This window comes from Carcharhinus amblyrhynchos, chromosome 26, assembly GCF_965287045.1.
Source record: "Carcharhinus amblyrhynchos chromosome 26, sCarAmb.v2.hapA, whole genome shotgun sequence".
NCBI classification, from domain to species: Eukaryota; Metazoa; Chordata; class Chondrichthyes; order Carcharhiniformes; family Carcharhinidae; genus Carcharhinus; species Carcharhinus amblyrhynchos.
Genome location: NC_137349.1, coordinates 36,693,803 through 36,710,731, shown reverse-complemented (window position 1 = coordinate 36,710,731; position 16,929 = coordinate 36,693,803). Strand labels below are relative to the sequence as shown.

Below are 16,929 nucleotides of genomic sequence, written 5' to 3'. Positions count from 1 at the left end.
GTCTATCCAACATTTTGGACAAATTTCCAATTCTTTACACTTTAAAACCCAAAAATGTTAATTTTGCCACTTATTGCATTATGTAACTGTAATTTGCAGTTTTAGGGAATTATCCATTTGAATTCCTAGTTCTCTGTTCACCCACAAACCTTTTCAGTACAATGATACTTGCATATTTTGTTTTCTGTTCAAAAATGTATTAACTTCATGGCACCCTCATGGCAGATTAGTGCAGAAGATGAAGTCGCATGTGATCAGAGGTGAACTGGCAAGGTGGATACAAAACTGGCTCGGTCAAAGAAGACAGAGGGTAGCAGTGGAAGGGTGTGTTTCTGAATGGAGGGCTGTGACAAGTGGTGTTCCTCAGGGATCACCGCTGGAACCGTTGTAATATATATATTTGTAATATATATAAACGATTTGGAGGAAAATGTAACAGGTTTGATTAGTAAGTTTGCAGATGACACAAAGGTTGGTGGATTTGTGAATAGCGGTGAGGACCATCAGAGGATACAGCAGGATGTAAATCAGTTAGAGACTTGGGCGGAGAGATGGCAGATGGCGTTTAATCTGGACAAATGTGAAGTAATGCATTTTGGAAGATCAAATACAGACAGGAAATATACAGTCAATGGCAGAAGCCCTTAAGAGTATTGATTGGCAAAGGGATCTGGGTGTACAGGAAAACAAGTCACAAAGTGGCAAAGCAGGTGGAGAAGGTAGTCGAGAAGGCATATGGCATGCTTGCGTTCATTGGCCGGGGCATTGAGTTTGAAAATTGGCAAGTAATGTTGCAGCTTTATAGAATCTTAGTTAGGTCGCACTTGAAATATAGCGTTCAATTCTGGTCACCACACTACCAGAAGGATGGGGAGGCTTGGGAGAAGGTACAGAAAAGATTTACCAGGATGTTGCCTGGCATGGAAGATATAAGCTTGGAGGAGTGGTTGAAGAAACCTGGTTTGTTCTCACTGGAACGACGGAGGTCGAGAGGTGACCTGATAGAAGTCGACAAGATTATGAGAAGCATGGACAGACTGGATAGTCAGAAGCTTTTTCCCAGGGTGCAAGAGTCAATTACCCAGGGGGCACAGGTTTAAGTTGCGAGGGGCTAGGTTTCAAGGAAATGTACAAGGCAGATTTTTCACAGACTGAGTAATGGGGGCCTGGAACTTGTTGCCAGAGGAGGTTGTGGAAGCGGATACGGTAGTGACTTTTAAGGGCTTCTTGACAAATACACGAATAGGATGGGAATAAAGGCTTATGGTGCCCAGAAGGCGGTTTTAGTTCAGTCGGACAGCATGATAGGTGCAGGCTTGGAGGGCTGAAGGTCTTGTTCCTGTCCCGTAATTTTCTTTGTTCAGATGCATTCACAATCTCAAACATCAAAGTCCACTTGTGGGTGTGCGCACACAGGTTGTGTTGGGTGGGGTGGATGGGGTTTGGGCAGCTGCTGGATGCATGATTAAAGTTTTAAAGTTTATTAGTGGCACAAGTACATTACATTAACAGTGCAACGAAGTTACCATGAAAATCCCCTAGTCACCACACTCCAGTGCCTGTTTGGATACACTGAGAATTTAGCAAGGTAAATGCATCTAACCAGCACATCTTTCAGACTGTAGAAGGAAACCTACGGAGACACAGGGAGAATGTGCAGACTTTGCACAGACAGTAATTAGTCACTGATAATTAAGATCCTGTGGTTCAATACCTGTAATTAACACTCACTGGTACCCAAGGGCAAACTGCCAAAAGAATATTTCACGCTACAGTCTAATCACCAGTATCATTCACTTGGTTTATGAAATTGATTAATTCACAATCTTGCTATCGCTCTCATTTAGTTGATAAGAAAAAACACCCATTTCCAAAATTCATCTACTGTAAGCTTACCCTTGAGCCATGTCTTGCCAGTACCTCCCACTCACCACTGGTTAGTGCAACCTCCTCTTTGATTGGGCATTTAAAATCATCTGTTAAACAAAGAGCCAGTAATTAGTCCAATACATTGTCACAATAAATGTAAGATTACACAAGGCGAGCTATGAATGGAAAACATTCAGCTGTTGGATGCGGCAGTTTGGCCACTTCCCTGCAAATTTTTATCTCCCCAAAAAACTGAAACACTAGTAACAAAACACAATAAAACTTTGAAAAAAATCACAAAATAAAATTAGATTTGATTTATTCTCTTGCCATTACATATCAGCCCATTAATAAAATTGAGAATTGCAAGGACAATCCTGAAATACATCTAAAATCCCACAATTCCATGCAATAAGTTAACTATAGCAATCCTATTCTTCACAGTATTTTCCCTTAATCAACTGCAGTCAGATTGCAGTTTATGGTATCTGCAACAAGATTTACTGACGTGACATACACAGGAAAACGGTCACCAGAGCAAGAAAGGTTTGTCCCCCAACATCAAGATTCTAAATGCAGCCAAAGGAGCAATTTTATTTCACTACTGAATGCAGACAACTTTGGCAATACAATTACAGCATTAAAATTACAGCCAATTTACAGACATTATTTATTTATTACAGTAATGGTTAGAGAAAACCATGCAGCAGATTAAATATTTTCTCCCTACCTCTGAAACTTGAACAGCTTTGAATGAAAACTAGATCAGATTAAAGTCTTCACGTTTTGTCAGCTGTCAAGATCTTATGTGCAACAGTCTCGACCATTCTTAATCAACTTCCTGGTGGCTACCTATCAATGTTAAACTACCCTTAATTTGATCGGTAGCATCAGTGTTTGTTGAGCAGAATAGAAAAACATTGCAAATTGGAATATGGTGAGAATTTTACCCTGCACTTGTCTATGCCATTTTAACTACAAGCACCAAAATACATAATACCCAACATTAAATTATGCATCTTTGTACCATATTTTATATGTCAATATAGAATGATCTGTAATATGCAAAGTGGTAACCCTGTGATTCTGCACACTCAGCATCCGCCCATGCAGTGCAGATATAGAGACAGGTAATAGGAAAGAAAAATAGCTCACCTGTACTTGGACTAAATTGCTTTGTCCACTGGTAACAGCCTGGTTTTAAAATTGAAGTAATTCTATATAAATGGCAAAACCCTGTCTGTGATTCATTGGCCCAGATAAAAGATACTTCATCATCTCTAGTTTGTACAAAGGGGTAAAATATGTCGTGAACCTGAGAGAAAAGGGGAAGAAAAGACATGAATTAGCATGATTCAAAACAGTAAACAATATTGGTGCAGCCTGGTAAAAACACAAAACACGGAATCATCCACGATCACCCAATTCTCAAATTATGGACAAATGTCACATTGTCATCACCTTCTGAAAAATCTGTATTAACACTGATTCTCAAATGTAATAAAATTTTCAAATTATTCATCCTCACATCCTTTGTACCCTCCTCTAGTCTGCTGCTTTCATAAGGGCAACATCCTAATCATCCAGTTTAGACAACTGTGTCTAAAATCCTTTTAAATACCCACAATGGAGAGATGCCTCTTGCTGATGCACAAATTAGCCTTGGAACCAAGTGATTTTATCATCTGAAAACTCCAGTTCTGTGTTTGGATTAAATAGTCTCCTGACATTTACATGTCTCTTACTTAAGAGACATAATCCGAACAGCCCACAATCTTCATTCAGCCAATGGAGATTAAGTTTAGCTCTCTCAATCTTTTCTCAAATTGCTTGCTGCTTCTCACTGAACATTAACTAAAGCAAAAACAAAAAATGCTGGAAAATCTCAGCAGCTATTGGACAGGGGACAAATTTAATGCTTCACTCTGTTCTCTCTACAAATGCTACCAGACCTGAGATTTTTCAGCATTCTGTTTTTGTTTCAGATTCCAGCACCCAAGTAATTTGCTTTTATATTAGCTAAAGCACTAACCACTTGAGGTGCAATCGCCAATATAGGTACCATATTCCAAATGTAACATTGTAGCTGGAAGCCAGGGAGAGCATAGCTAGAGCACTTAATATACTCACCAAGAAATCTAATTGGTAAGAAACTTGTTACCACAGTGAGTGGTGAGAATGTGAAACTGGCTATCACAGCAAGTGCTTGAAGCAAACAGTACTGATGCATTTAAGGGGAGGAGGGAATAGAGAGTTACACTGATAGATTTAGAAAATAGATGGGGAAAGATGAGAGGAGGGTTGGACAGAATGCCGTGTGTTGCATATCTGATGTAATTCATTGTAACATGTACACTGCTGGAAAAACTCATTTCCAGAGAATCACATTAGCCTGAGTTGGCTTCATAGCTTCTGTTAACTACAGCTCTATAATGACAATAATGAAACCAAAACCCTTTTCCAACTATGTTAATTACAATCCAATTATTATGGGCATGATTCAGTTCCAAAATATTCTAGGAGTGATTCTAAAATTCTGTTCCTTTGATTCATTCACTTGGTTCAGTTCACTTTCCGTGCTATTATTGGCTTCACATTTGCCACCTGAACACACACCAACAAATGCTGGAACAATCGAAAATTATTCTTAAATTATCAACAGTGAACAGATCATCAAGGGACCTGACTGGTCACTAACCCGAAATTGTTTTATTTCCCATCCCCATATCATTATCCTCCATTTTCTGTTACCATGTCATCGTTTTGTACAGTTAATTTTACAAAATAACTTTATAGAATTGCAGAACCAGTGAACTCGAGAAGTAATTTGGGAATTGAAACCTGTAACCATCTGGCAGTCTATCCTGGGTAAGCAGAATTAATTTCAAATACAGACTAACCCAGAGTCATAGAATCATAAAACCATTACAATTCAGAAGGCTGCCATTTAGCCCACCTGGTCTCTGCAAGAGCAACTCACCCATTCCCCTGCCTTGTACTGAAGGATTACTATTGCATTAATACACTATTCACTTAAGAATTCCCTTCCCAAGCCACACACCAAGCCTTGGAGCTTAAAAACACTGCTGTGGGATCAAAATCTTGGAACTCCCTTCCCAGCAACACCCACATTCCATTAAAGTACAAAAAAGTCCCACTCCTCACCTTTTTCCTATAGTTTTACAAATCTATTCCCTTCGGATAATTGTCCAGCAATGGAACCAAGTCCACTAGTCCATTAGTGTTCACTAACTGTTGGGCACCATCTAACGAGTTTGACAGCATAAATCTGGTTCCTAGCTGTCAAGTAACAGAAAAAATTGCTGATACAAATTCAAAACTGTAAGTGTCATAACTGAAAGTATCCCATTCCCTAGCTTGAATACTCTCCTAATTGAGAAGAACAAAATTTCTCAAAGAAAACATTTTTGTTCCTCATTCATGTTCCGTACTTACATTTATCCATATATCTGTTACTTCTTCATAAATAATGTGTGGATGAACAGTTTCTGGCACAGCCTCTACAAACTTAACCCGTTCAGTTTCATCCTTAGTTACAGGAATAAATAGTGATGTTGGGATCAAAACCAGACGTAGTCTCTGCTGAGGCCGATCGAGTAACACTGCCCAGGCACTATAACAAAGAGCGAGAAAAGGAAATTATTCACTGCTGTAATTTAGGCTCTCCTCTGAGGGTCTCTGTTGTTAGAGATAACAGTCTCATTAGATCTATTCCTGTCAATTTACATGCTGGATTCTTTCTGGACTTCTGTCTTCAAGGACACCAATGCATGCCCTATTGCTTAAGAATCCAAACATAGCATTGTATGGGATTAGGGCTGTGCAAATTTCCTTATTCTGAGGCCCTTAAGTCTGACTGCAGATTCACAAAGCCATATTTCTGAGTCAACATCGCCACCTATCCCTGCGTGTTGGGTCTTTACTAATGACTGTTACTGTCATTTTTTTTGTCCAGTTAATTAATTGAGATTAATAGGCACACGGTACACTGAAATCAACCCAACATATTTACTTATCCTTCAGTCCTCTCGAGAAAGTGGGCCATTATAGAATCAGTGAACTTGAGAAGCAATTCGGGAATTGAAACCTATAACCATCTGGCAGTCTATCCTACGTAAGTAGAATTCATTTCAAATACAGACTAATCCAGAGTCACAGAATCATAAAACTATTACAATTCAGAAGGCCGCTATTTAGGCCTGGTCTCTGCAAGGGCAACTCACCCATTCCCCTGCCTTGTACTAAGAAGGATTACTATTGCAAGAGTGTACAGCCGCACTGGCTGTATTGCTCAGGCATCAGGTTTTCTTGGAACTCCTTTCTTGAAAAGGATGCAAATGTAGTACTGAGCTCAAAAGGACACTTTCATGGGAATTAGATTTAAATCAACTAGTTATCTGAGGGTTAGCTTCAAGATTTGTACAATTTCTTACACTGACAAGGTCATTTTAAGATTTCTTTCACACTTCAGTCATCCAGTGTTGAACAGCAATGCAAAATTTACACATTATTTATCAACTTCCAACATACTCATCTAAACAATTGCATTTACATGGCGAGATAGAAGTAAATTGTATTGTCCACATATTTATAGAATAGAAAATCTCATGGCTGGAAGATACCATTGGTCTGTGTCTACTACCCTAATATCCTTGTCATTATATCTGATATGCATCCAATTTTACCAAGGGGACTGAAGTTCCTTCTTCTTATACCCTCCCAATAGGCCAATCCAAAAATGAGGCATCCAATCCAAAATGCAACATTTCTTAAAAATACCTGATTCTACTTATTGTCATGTTATGCTCTCATTCTGTTGCCTCACATTGTTACATACGATTGACCTACTGTAATCAAATGAAGGATTTGATAAAACATTAGGTACAAAGCCGTGAGATTTAGCCAGGGCAATGGTAGCAATGTATTGTTTTTGCAAATTCAAGAGGAATGTGAATAATATTGGTGGGAAAAAGCAATTGAAGGGCAAGGGTTAGAATGCAGCGATAACTGCGAATATTGGGGATGCATAGATGCAATGAACTATGGGTGATGAGGCAAACTTATCAAACATATTTTGTTTCTTAATAAAGGGAAGTAGATTTTGTCAATTACATAGTAACCCACAAGGAGGGAAACGTACAAATTTCCATCTTTTGTCCATCCAGCTCGTGCTATGTACTCAATGCCAGGGAAAAGAATCTCAAATGGCTGAACCAGCTCTTTGTCTTGTGCACTCAGGATCTACCAAAGGAAAAAAACATTTGAGTTAGGATTACCATTGTACTGTACCATATCAAGTTAGATGGTGAATAAAACACAGCATCAGTGGATTTCTTCGTCTATAATGTAAACAGGTGGTGAGAAATCAATTTGTTCTGCAAATCTTCAACGCTACTGGCATGATTAAAGAATTAGAATTTTGAGGCTTAAAAGGCGGCCACTTAATCCTGTCCTCCTGTCCTATCCAATGCATTTAAGGGGGGAGGGGAGGCAGAGGCAGAGAGGCAGGAAAAGAAATACAGAGTTTTGCTTCTTCTACTGTTTGAGTATTCGATGTCTGAGTATAGCTGGGAAAAAGCTAGAAAGAAAATGGGGGGGGAGAACAGCTCCATGGTTTGTCATAGTCTGAAACTGTCAACTTTAATAAGTGTCTTTCATCAATCCTAGGTATCCAATGCTTGATATTAAAGACTCACCATCCCATGGCTGTCTGCTCTGAATTCAGACAATTTAAGTGTTATCTTGGGATTCTTACTCCCTGTAAAAGTGAGATATTAAAAGGTCACAATGTTAGCTCTGCAGCAGAAAAGTGTTCATGGAACTGAAAACTTTTGTACCATTGTAATTTCAACCACTCAAATATGCTACCAACAGTGAGATTTGTTCAATTCTATTCCCCAGCAGTGCTTACAAAGTTCACAAAGGCATTAAAATGTCACTTTTGAAAATAACATGTCTCAAAACCAGCAGCTCATTTCCAGATAGTTGACTGGACCTGTGAGAAATTGTAGATAAAAATCATTCCACGCAGAGCCCCCCACCCTGGCCACATCCCCTGCCCCCCACCCTGGTCACCCTCCCCCCTTCCCATGACCCCCATCGTCCAAGGATAACTGCACCCGGTTCCCCACCAGCCCCCCAGCTGATCACCCACTGATTCCCTCCTCCACAAACCCCCTCTCACCCAGTCCAGCCAATCGTGCCACTGATCTCCATAGCCTTCATGCCAACTGCACATCCAGCTCCTCACCACCTGATTCCGCCAACCACCCTCCCAACCCGGCCAATTGGGCCCCTGATTCTCCCCCCAACTCCCTCTAGCCAAGCGCGCCCCTGATTCCCTACCCAGTCACACCCCCAAATTTCCAGGCCATGTCCCCTACTTCCCCAGCCATGCCACGCCCCCTGCATCCCACACCCATGCCATGCTCCCCATTACTTTCCCCCCACATGTCCCTCTACCCTCCGACACCCCCCCCCCCACTACCACTCCCCCACACCCTCCCCCAGGTCATGATCCCCTGCTACTCTCCCCCTTACTCACCCCTCTACCCTCCCCCACGCCCCCTGCCCACCAAACCCTCCCCCACGCTATGCTCCCCCTGCTACTCTATCCCCCACACCTCCCCACTACCCTTTCCCCATGCCACACGTCACCCCCTCACCCCATGGCCACCCCCCACGGCTCTCCTCCCCCACGCCACACCCTCCCTCCCCACTTTCCTGCCACCATGCCCCCGCTTCCTTCTCCTTCCACACAATGCCTGCCCACTTACCTCCCCCCCACACCCCACTTCCCTCCCTCCTCTACACCCCCTATTTCCCAACCCCTAGACCCCCCCCACTACCCTCTCCCCATTACCCGCCCCCCATGCCATGCCCCCTTCCTGCTCTGCACCTGCCCCCACTCCCCTCCCCTCTCTGAGCCTGCCCTCCTGGTCCCCTCCCCCACCCTCCCCGCTCCCATGCCCCCTCTGCACCTGCCCCCACCCCCTCTGCGCCCAGCCCCCACTCCACTTCCCGCTGTGTCCAGCCCCTGCTCCCCTCTCCCCCTCTGCGCTCACCCCTCTCCACACCCACCCTCCGCTTCCCCCCTCTACGCCCATCACCCCTGCCCCCTCCCCCCGATTCCATCTCCCCACCACCCTGTTAAGATCATACTGAGCCTCTAAGATAACCCCCTTCGTTCTCTGAACTAAGAAATAACCAAGCTGAAAATAAATATTTGTGCCTCGTATAAATAATAAAGCTTTCACGTAGATGGTTACTGTCTTATTAATCCAGGATATCTCAGATCATGGACTCTGCTTCCAACCTGTTCTTGGGTATCGGTAGGTATCAGCTTTCCTCTCTTCCAGGGCGGGGGAGGGCACATGAATGATCTCTACCTCAGACTCATCCACTTCCTCGTACAAAAGATAGTATGTCTTCACACCATCTGGACCTGCAAGCAATGCAAAAATGTTTTCATACAAGATGATGATAACATTGTATACCAGCAGCAATACTGTGTTCAGTTCTAAAGGAAGGAAAATCTTGCATTTATATAATGCTTTTCACAAACTCAAGATGTCATAAAGGACTTTACAGCCAATAAAGTACTTTGAAGCGCAGTTGCTATAGCAATGTAGGAAATACTGACTTCTAATTTACAGACAGCAGGCTCCTATAAAAAGCAATGGGATAATGACCAGGTAATTTGTCTTAATGATATCAGTTGATGGGTAAATATTTATAAATAGGAGAACCCCTACTCCTTTGATTGTGCCAAGGGATCATTTACATCCACCTGAGAAAACAGATAATATATTGGTTTAACACCTCGCTGCTCGATGGAGAAAGAAAATACAATTATTGAAAACATAGAATAGGCTGAAAGGCTGAACCATGAGACCTGTGTTGTGAGGAAAGAGTGCCTACCCTAGGAGTTAACTGTCAAGAAAGGGGATTAAGAGAGGCATTAAGACTACTGTGGAGAAGTTGAATCCATCACAGTCTTCGTCAGGCGCAGGGTTCAAAGACTAAAAGGCACAGCTTAAAAGGAAAAGAAATTTAGGCAACATTTCTTAGCAGGATGATTTAACTGTGGAACACATTCCCACTGAAGCAAGGGTGAGGAGGACAGCAGAGCAATAGAAAGAAAAGACTTGCATTTATATGGTGCTTTTCACAATCACCTGATATCTCAAAGCGCTTTCCAGAAAATGGAACATTTTTAAAGTTTCTAGCAACAGCAATGCGATAACGGCCACATACTATGATGTTGCCTGAGGGATAATATTGGCCAGGAAACCAGGGATAATTCTGTTCTTCCCCAAAATAGTGGGATCTTTTAACAAAAGTCATTGGGAATTAGTGACTAGAAGAAATCGGGGAAGCCTTCAGTGCAGTAATTGCAGACCATCGTGGGATCCCACAGGGGCTCGGGAAAGAGTAATCAGGGTGGGGGAGGCAGGTCAGGAGGTAGGGAGGGTAACTAGGGTAGGTGCTCGAATCTCCTGGGTAATTGCTTACATGAGGACTTCTGGGAGATCACCCAGAACATCTAGGGTATGATCTCCCAGAAATTTGAAATCATGGGCCTAACTCTTCCTTTCTCCATAGATATTGCCCAACCTGAGTACTTACAGCATTTTCAGATTACCAATATCTGCAATATTCTGCTTTTCAATCAGTTGGAGACAATGTTGGAATCTATTCGGGACAGAACAGGGCACTGAGAGTAATGTCAAACAGATTTATGAAATGGAAATCATGTTTGATAAATCGATTTCATTTGAGGTTGCAACTAGCGGGACTGATAAAAGGAAATAGTGGATGTAGTATCCTTGACACAGTGCTGCACAGGAAGTCACCACACATAAAATTAGGCTCATGGGACTGAGGCAACATATTTGCATTAATTGAGGATTAGTTAATGGGCAGAAAAAAATGCAAATAGTTGTCATTTGACTTGGCAGACTATAACCAGCGAGGTACTCCCACGATCAATGTTTGGGCCTCAGCTCCATATACAATCAATACCAGGGAGTTGCATTATTGGTTTGAGTATATCCAGGTTCGCTGATGACACAAAGAAAGTAGGCTGTAAGAGAGCACAGAAGCTACAAAAAATTTAAGCAGATTAAGTAAGCAAAAGTGCGATAGAAGGAATATAATGCAGAAATGTGACAGTAGCCACTTTGGCACAGTAGGTTAATTCAAAAACCAAACTTTTTTTTTATTGTGGAGGCTGGGAAATGCTAGCATTCAGTGGGATTTGGATATTGTACATGAATCACAACGTTAGCATGCAGGTACAGCGAGAAATTAGGAAAATTATAGGTTGGCCTTAATTGAAAGAAAGTGGAATACATAAGCAGAAGAGTCTTACTACAATTGCACAGATCCTTGATGAGACCACATTTGATATATTCTTGTTTTGATTTCCTTAATCAAGTAAGGATATCTTCAAAGGGAGTGCAGCAAAGATTCACTAAACAGATTCCTGGGATACAAGGATTACGTTACAAAGAGAGATTAAGTAGGCTAGGCCTATATTCTAGGAATTTAAAAGAGAGGGGTGAACTCGAAAACATGGAGAATTCTGAAAAAGGTTTGAGGGGACACTTGCTGGAAGGGTGTTTTTTCTAGCTGGGGAGTTTAAAACTAGGGATCATAGGTTTTTAAGTTTAAAACAAGGTATCATTTTCTCTCAGAGTTGTGGATGATTGGAACTGATTATCAAGACAGCAGTGCATGCTCAATGAATGAGGTTAGTCCAAGACATGGACAGGTTTTTAGCACTCCCATTATCTAAAAGCCCACACCAATCACTCAAATGACAAATCAAGACATAGTTACTGTAACTTTAATTACTTCTGGTATTCTGGTAGAATATCTCAAAGATTGTTTAATACAGTTTAAACTTATTTGTGTCACAAGTAGGTTTATGTTAACACTGCAATGAAGTTACTGATAAAATCCCCTTGTCGCCACACTTCAATGCCTGTTCAGGTACACTGAGGGAGTATTTAGCATAACCAATGCCTAACCAGTCTTTCAGACTGTGGGAGGAAATCGGAGCAAATCCAAGCAGACACGGGGAGAATATGCAGACTCCTCACAGACAGTGACCCAGGCCTGGAATCGAACCCAGGTCCCTTGCACCATGAGGCAGCAGCGCTAACCACGGTGTCACAATACTGTGAAACAATGTGGGCTTTTAGATAATGGGAGTGCTAAAAACCTGTCCATGTCTTGGACTAACCTCATTCATTGAGCATGCTATGGCCATCCACATATTTAGTTCTCCGACAGAGACAACTGCATTAACAATAAGTATTAAAAACATGGAAGGCTGTCCACCTAAAAAACCAATAAGAGTCTATTCCCTGCTGAACTTAATCGTTCATCGATTGCAAGAATACAGAGTACTGCCGCCAAAGTCATACCTTCAGTTCCTGTGGGACACCACCAGTAACCGGTAAACCTATCAAACTCTTCCTGTATTACAAAAGTTGCTACTCCTGCAGATTTAGGATCTTCTATTACATTAGGCAAACCTGAAAAAGAGAACATCCTGGTTACACTACATTCTCTGCAACTTAATATTGTCAAACTCACAATTTGGAGGCAGATTTATGGAGTATAAATTCGAAATGGGCACTTCACCTTGAAACAAAATGAAGAATGGACATTTTTGGAGTTGAGAGGTCAGGTGACCGTTTCTTTCCTTTTAATATACATGGAGTTACACAAGGATCTTAAACTAATCTTCAAATCTGGACAGATCATTAAAATGCAAACAAACTTCTGGGACATATGAGAAGACAGTAGACAAATACTTTGGTCATATGACAGAAACTAAGTTTTCAGATAAGGGCATTTAATAAAATACATTTTTGAAGCAGCGCGGGAGATAAAGATCCAGATCAGTAAAAGAACAGGTCCCTGCCCACAAATCATCAGCAGGCACAGAATTCAGCTCGGCCTTTATCTTTTCAGTTGAGGACTCAAACCAGGTTTTTATTACAGAGGTTCAATAGCATCTCAACTGTAGTGGAGCAAGAGAAACTTGCTTTTGGAAGCAATAAAATAGCAAATTTGTCTCCTTAAATTCCAGACAATATCGTTCTGGGACTACAGGGAGTTTAAAGGACTGCATCACTTCAAGACTCACCTCAGAAAAAGCAAGAGAACTGTGAACTTCTCAGGCCTTTTTGTAATCACAATATTTTGCGTGTGGGGGGGTTTAGTTTCAAAATGAAACTTGAATAATAAACATTTAGCATTCTTTTTAAAACTCACAAAAAAACTGTCATTTTTTCTTAACAACATTTATATCACGCAGGGGTCAAAGGAGTTTTTCCTTTCACACTATTTGGTCAATCGAGAGGTGGAAAAGCTGGAATTATCCCTGCTAATTCTCCCATTTGTGTAAAAATATAACAGGTTTAGGGAAATGTATATGTTTCTTGGTAGCTGTTCCACATTATAATTATGGACAGCTAAACTGGATCAAACACAAAATACATTACCTGAAGCACTTGAGAAGACTAATTTTAAGGCACTATGTGAGTCTAAATATTATATGAAACAGTATGTAAGACTTACTTACATGCAATAGATTTAATTTAACCTGAGGTTCTACAGGCAGCTCAGACACTCACTGCACTTATTGTTGTCAATCTAATAGACTAGACCTGATTCCTGCTGATTTGGCTTCAAATCAGAATAAGTACATCACTAATGGAGCTGAGTTATCAGATATTGGGTCTGAGTTCCTTTTTTAAAATTCATTCATGGGGTGTGGGTGTTAATGACTACACCAGCATCTATTGCTCACTCCTAATTGCCCTCAGAAGGTGGTGGTGAGCTGTCTTCCTGAACTGCAGCAGTCCATGTGTTGTTGATACACCTACAGTACTGTTAGGGAGTGAGTTCCAGGATTTTGACCCAGTAACAGTGAAGGAACGACAATATATTTCCAAGTCAGGATTGAGAGTAGCTTGGAGGGGAACTTCCAGGTGATGGCGTTCCCATATATCTGCTGCCCTTGTAGATGGTAGCATTCGTGGGTTTGGAAGGTGCTAAGGAGCCACTGTGACTTCCTACAGTGCATGTAACAGATGGTAAACACTGCTGTCACTATTCGCCCGCGATGGAGTGAATGCTCATAAAAAGGATCAAGAATGAGAGGGCACAGATTTACAAAAAAGGCAAATGTGGTAAGAAAAATCTTTTCACGAGTGGCTCAGGTCTGGAATGTACTGCCTGGAAGTGTGGTGGAGTCAGGTTCGATTGAGGCATTCAAAAGGCTGTTAGATGACTTTGAATACAAACAACGTGCAGAGTTATAGGGAAAAGGCAGGGGAACAGTACTTGGTCAAAATGTTTATTTGGAGAGTTGATGCAAATATGAGCCGAATGGCCTCCTTCTGCACTGTAACAACTCTGATTTCATGACTAGTGTGCCAATCAAGCAGGCTGCTTTGTCCTAGATGGCATTATGCTTCTAGAGCATTGCTAGAGCTGCACTTATTTTATCAAGGAAGAGGATAGTATTCATCATACCCTTGACTTGTGACTTGTACATGGTGGACAGCCTCTGACCTGCTCTTGTAGCTGAGGCACCTCACTTGGCTAATGCCATTAGCAGATTAACAGCCATTCATTCTCATGGAATGCTGCTAATACAGAATAGCTACAAAGCAGTAACTGCTGCCGTTAAACTAATTCATTTCCAAAGAGCTTTTATATCATAAGGGACAGCAACGTACATAAATAGGGAATTCAAGAAAAAGTTTTTTAACCAGAGTTGTTAAGAGTACAGAACTCATTACGAGCAATTAAAACAAACTAACAGATCAATTTTTAGAGCAAGCTAGGTAAAGGAAATGTGGATGAGGGTTAAATGAAGTCAAGTTGAAGGAGGCGCCTGTGAAACAGAAATATCAGCAAGTGGCCTCATTCTCTGCTGTAAGTAATAAATTCTTAGCTACAACAGCCATAGTGATTATATAGTTGGCCATCAAACGTAATTGTTAGTTTTAGTTTATTTAAAAGTGTCACAAGTAGGCTTACATTAACACTGCAATGAAATTACTGTGAAAATCCCCTAGTTGCCACACTCCAGCACCTATTTGGGTACACTAATGAAGAATTTAGCATGGCCAATGCACCTAAGCAGCACGTCTTTTGGGCCGTGGGAGGAAACCAGAGTACCCGGAGGAAACCCACACAGCCACAGGGAGAACGTGCAGACTCTGTACAGACAGTGACCCAAGTTGGGAATTGAAACCGGATCCCTGGCACTGTGAGACAGCAGTGCTAACTACTGTGCCACCGTGCCGCCCCAATAGGTAGAGCACCTAGCCTTGACCACCTCGAGTTAAGTTTGTTTTAATTCCAATATCCTCCTAATCTATCTCTTCTTTCCCCAACTCCATCTTAAAGACTATAAAGATGCAGATTAGAGTCAGATATGAAGAATGTCCTCTGTAACGTATTAAAAGATTATACCTACAGAATTACAATCGTGAACAGAGAGAAGAGAAAACTTGGGCAAAGAATCATGCTTTATCTCTACAATTCCAACTAATCACTGTCCTCAAAACTAGTCAGAAACTGGCTTCAATATAAATATGATGATGTGTGTAAAATAACTCCATTAGAATTTTAACTTAATTATCTGCTAGCACATGGTTTAAAGTAATGGTAATTTCTGTAGAAACAATACTAAACTATCTTACCTTTATGGCAAAATGTTAATCGCTTCTCCTCGCCAGATCCAATGTTTGATATCCATAAATCATTGTTATTTACAAATGAGATGAAGGACGGGTCTCCAGGACATATCTTAGGATCCATCCGAGGACCTGAACAATTTGTCTTAATCTCTACTGGCTTCATTGGCGATATCTATAAAACAGCAGAGGTCAGCTAGTAAAGAAAAATGAACGAACTGCCTTCATTATTGTGGAAGAAACGATGCTGCCACAGATTGGGTTTAGCAAATACAAATCTAAGTGTAACTACAGTGAGAGACACAAGACGAGTACATATTTAAGATCCCATATGGGTACATTCCATTTTGTTAGCGAGGTTTCCTCATTTTTGTTCCATCTCAACATTTTCCTCTCCTCTCTCAAAAGGTGTCCTCACTCATGTTCCCCACTGTCTTTAGAACTCGTTAAACACACAGGTTCACCTGAGCCTGGTAATGAGCAAAGAATGATACTTTGCACTCACTCATGGCAAACAGTTAACACCCCATTTAGATGTGTCATGAGGCTATCAAATAATATTCTTTTCGTAGTCATAGAGTCAAAGTTTTACAGCATGGAAAGATGTCTTTCGGCCCATCATGTCCACAACAGTCATTAAGCACCTATCTATTCCAAACCATTTTTGAGCACCTGGCCCAGAGTCCTGTATGCTATGGCATTTCAAGTGCTTATCTAAATATTTCTTAAACGTTCTGGGGGTTCCCTCACCTCTATCACCTTTTCAGGCAGTGAGTTCCGGATTCCCCACCCTCTGATGAAAATGTCTGTCCACTCATCTCCAATAAGCTTCCTGGCCCATAACTTAAATCAATGCCCTCTGGTTATTGACCCCTCTGCTAATGGGAAAGCTTCCTTTCTAACCACTGTATGTCCCTCAATTTTATTCACCTCAATCAGGTCCCCCCTCCGCCTTTTCTGCATCAAGGAAAACAAGCCCAGCCTATCCAGTTTCTCTTGATATCTGAAACGCTCCAGTCTAGACAACATCCTGGTGAATCTCCTCTGCACCTTCTCTAATATAATCATTTCCTGGTGTGTTGGTCAGAACTGCACACATTAACCAACATTTTGTACAGTTTCACCATAACCATCCTGCTCTTATATTCAATGCCTAGGTTAATAAAGGCAAGTATCTCTAATACTTTCTTAACCATTGATTTTACCTGACCTGCTGTCTTCATAGATCTATGGACATGCACACCAAGGTCCTGCTGTTCCTCTGTACTTCCTGGGGTCTGATTATTCACTGTATATTCCTGGCTATAATCTA

General features: G+C 41.3%; 1 protein-coding gene across 10 annotated transcripts in view; it reads right to left on the bottom strand.

The window, feature by feature from the left end:
• dpp9 (dipeptidyl-peptidase 9) overlaps positions 1-16,929 on the bottom strand; it is a 93,102-nt gene that overhangs the window by 24,446 nt on the left and 51,727 nt on the right. For all 10 annotated transcript variants that reach the window (XM_080212558.1, XM_080212561.1, XM_080212560.1 and 7 more), the window contains 8 exons: positions 15,624-15,792; positions 12,324-12,434; positions 9,206-9,334; positions 7,587-7,648; positions 7,031-7,131; positions 5,326-5,503; positions 3,025-3,184; positions 1,897-1,976 (listed from right to left, as the gene is read on the bottom strand). In XM_080212558.1, coding sequence (XP_080068684.1) covers positions 1,897-1,976; positions 3,025-3,184; positions 5,326-5,503; positions 7,031-7,131; positions 7,587-7,648; positions 9,206-9,334; positions 12,324-12,434; positions 15,624-15,792 — 990 coding nt within the window. The remainder of the gene's footprint in view (positions 1-1,896; positions 1,977-3,024; positions 3,185-5,325; positions 5,504-7,030; positions 7,132-7,586; positions 7,649-9,205; positions 9,335-12,323; positions 12,435-15,623; positions 15,793-16,929) is intronic.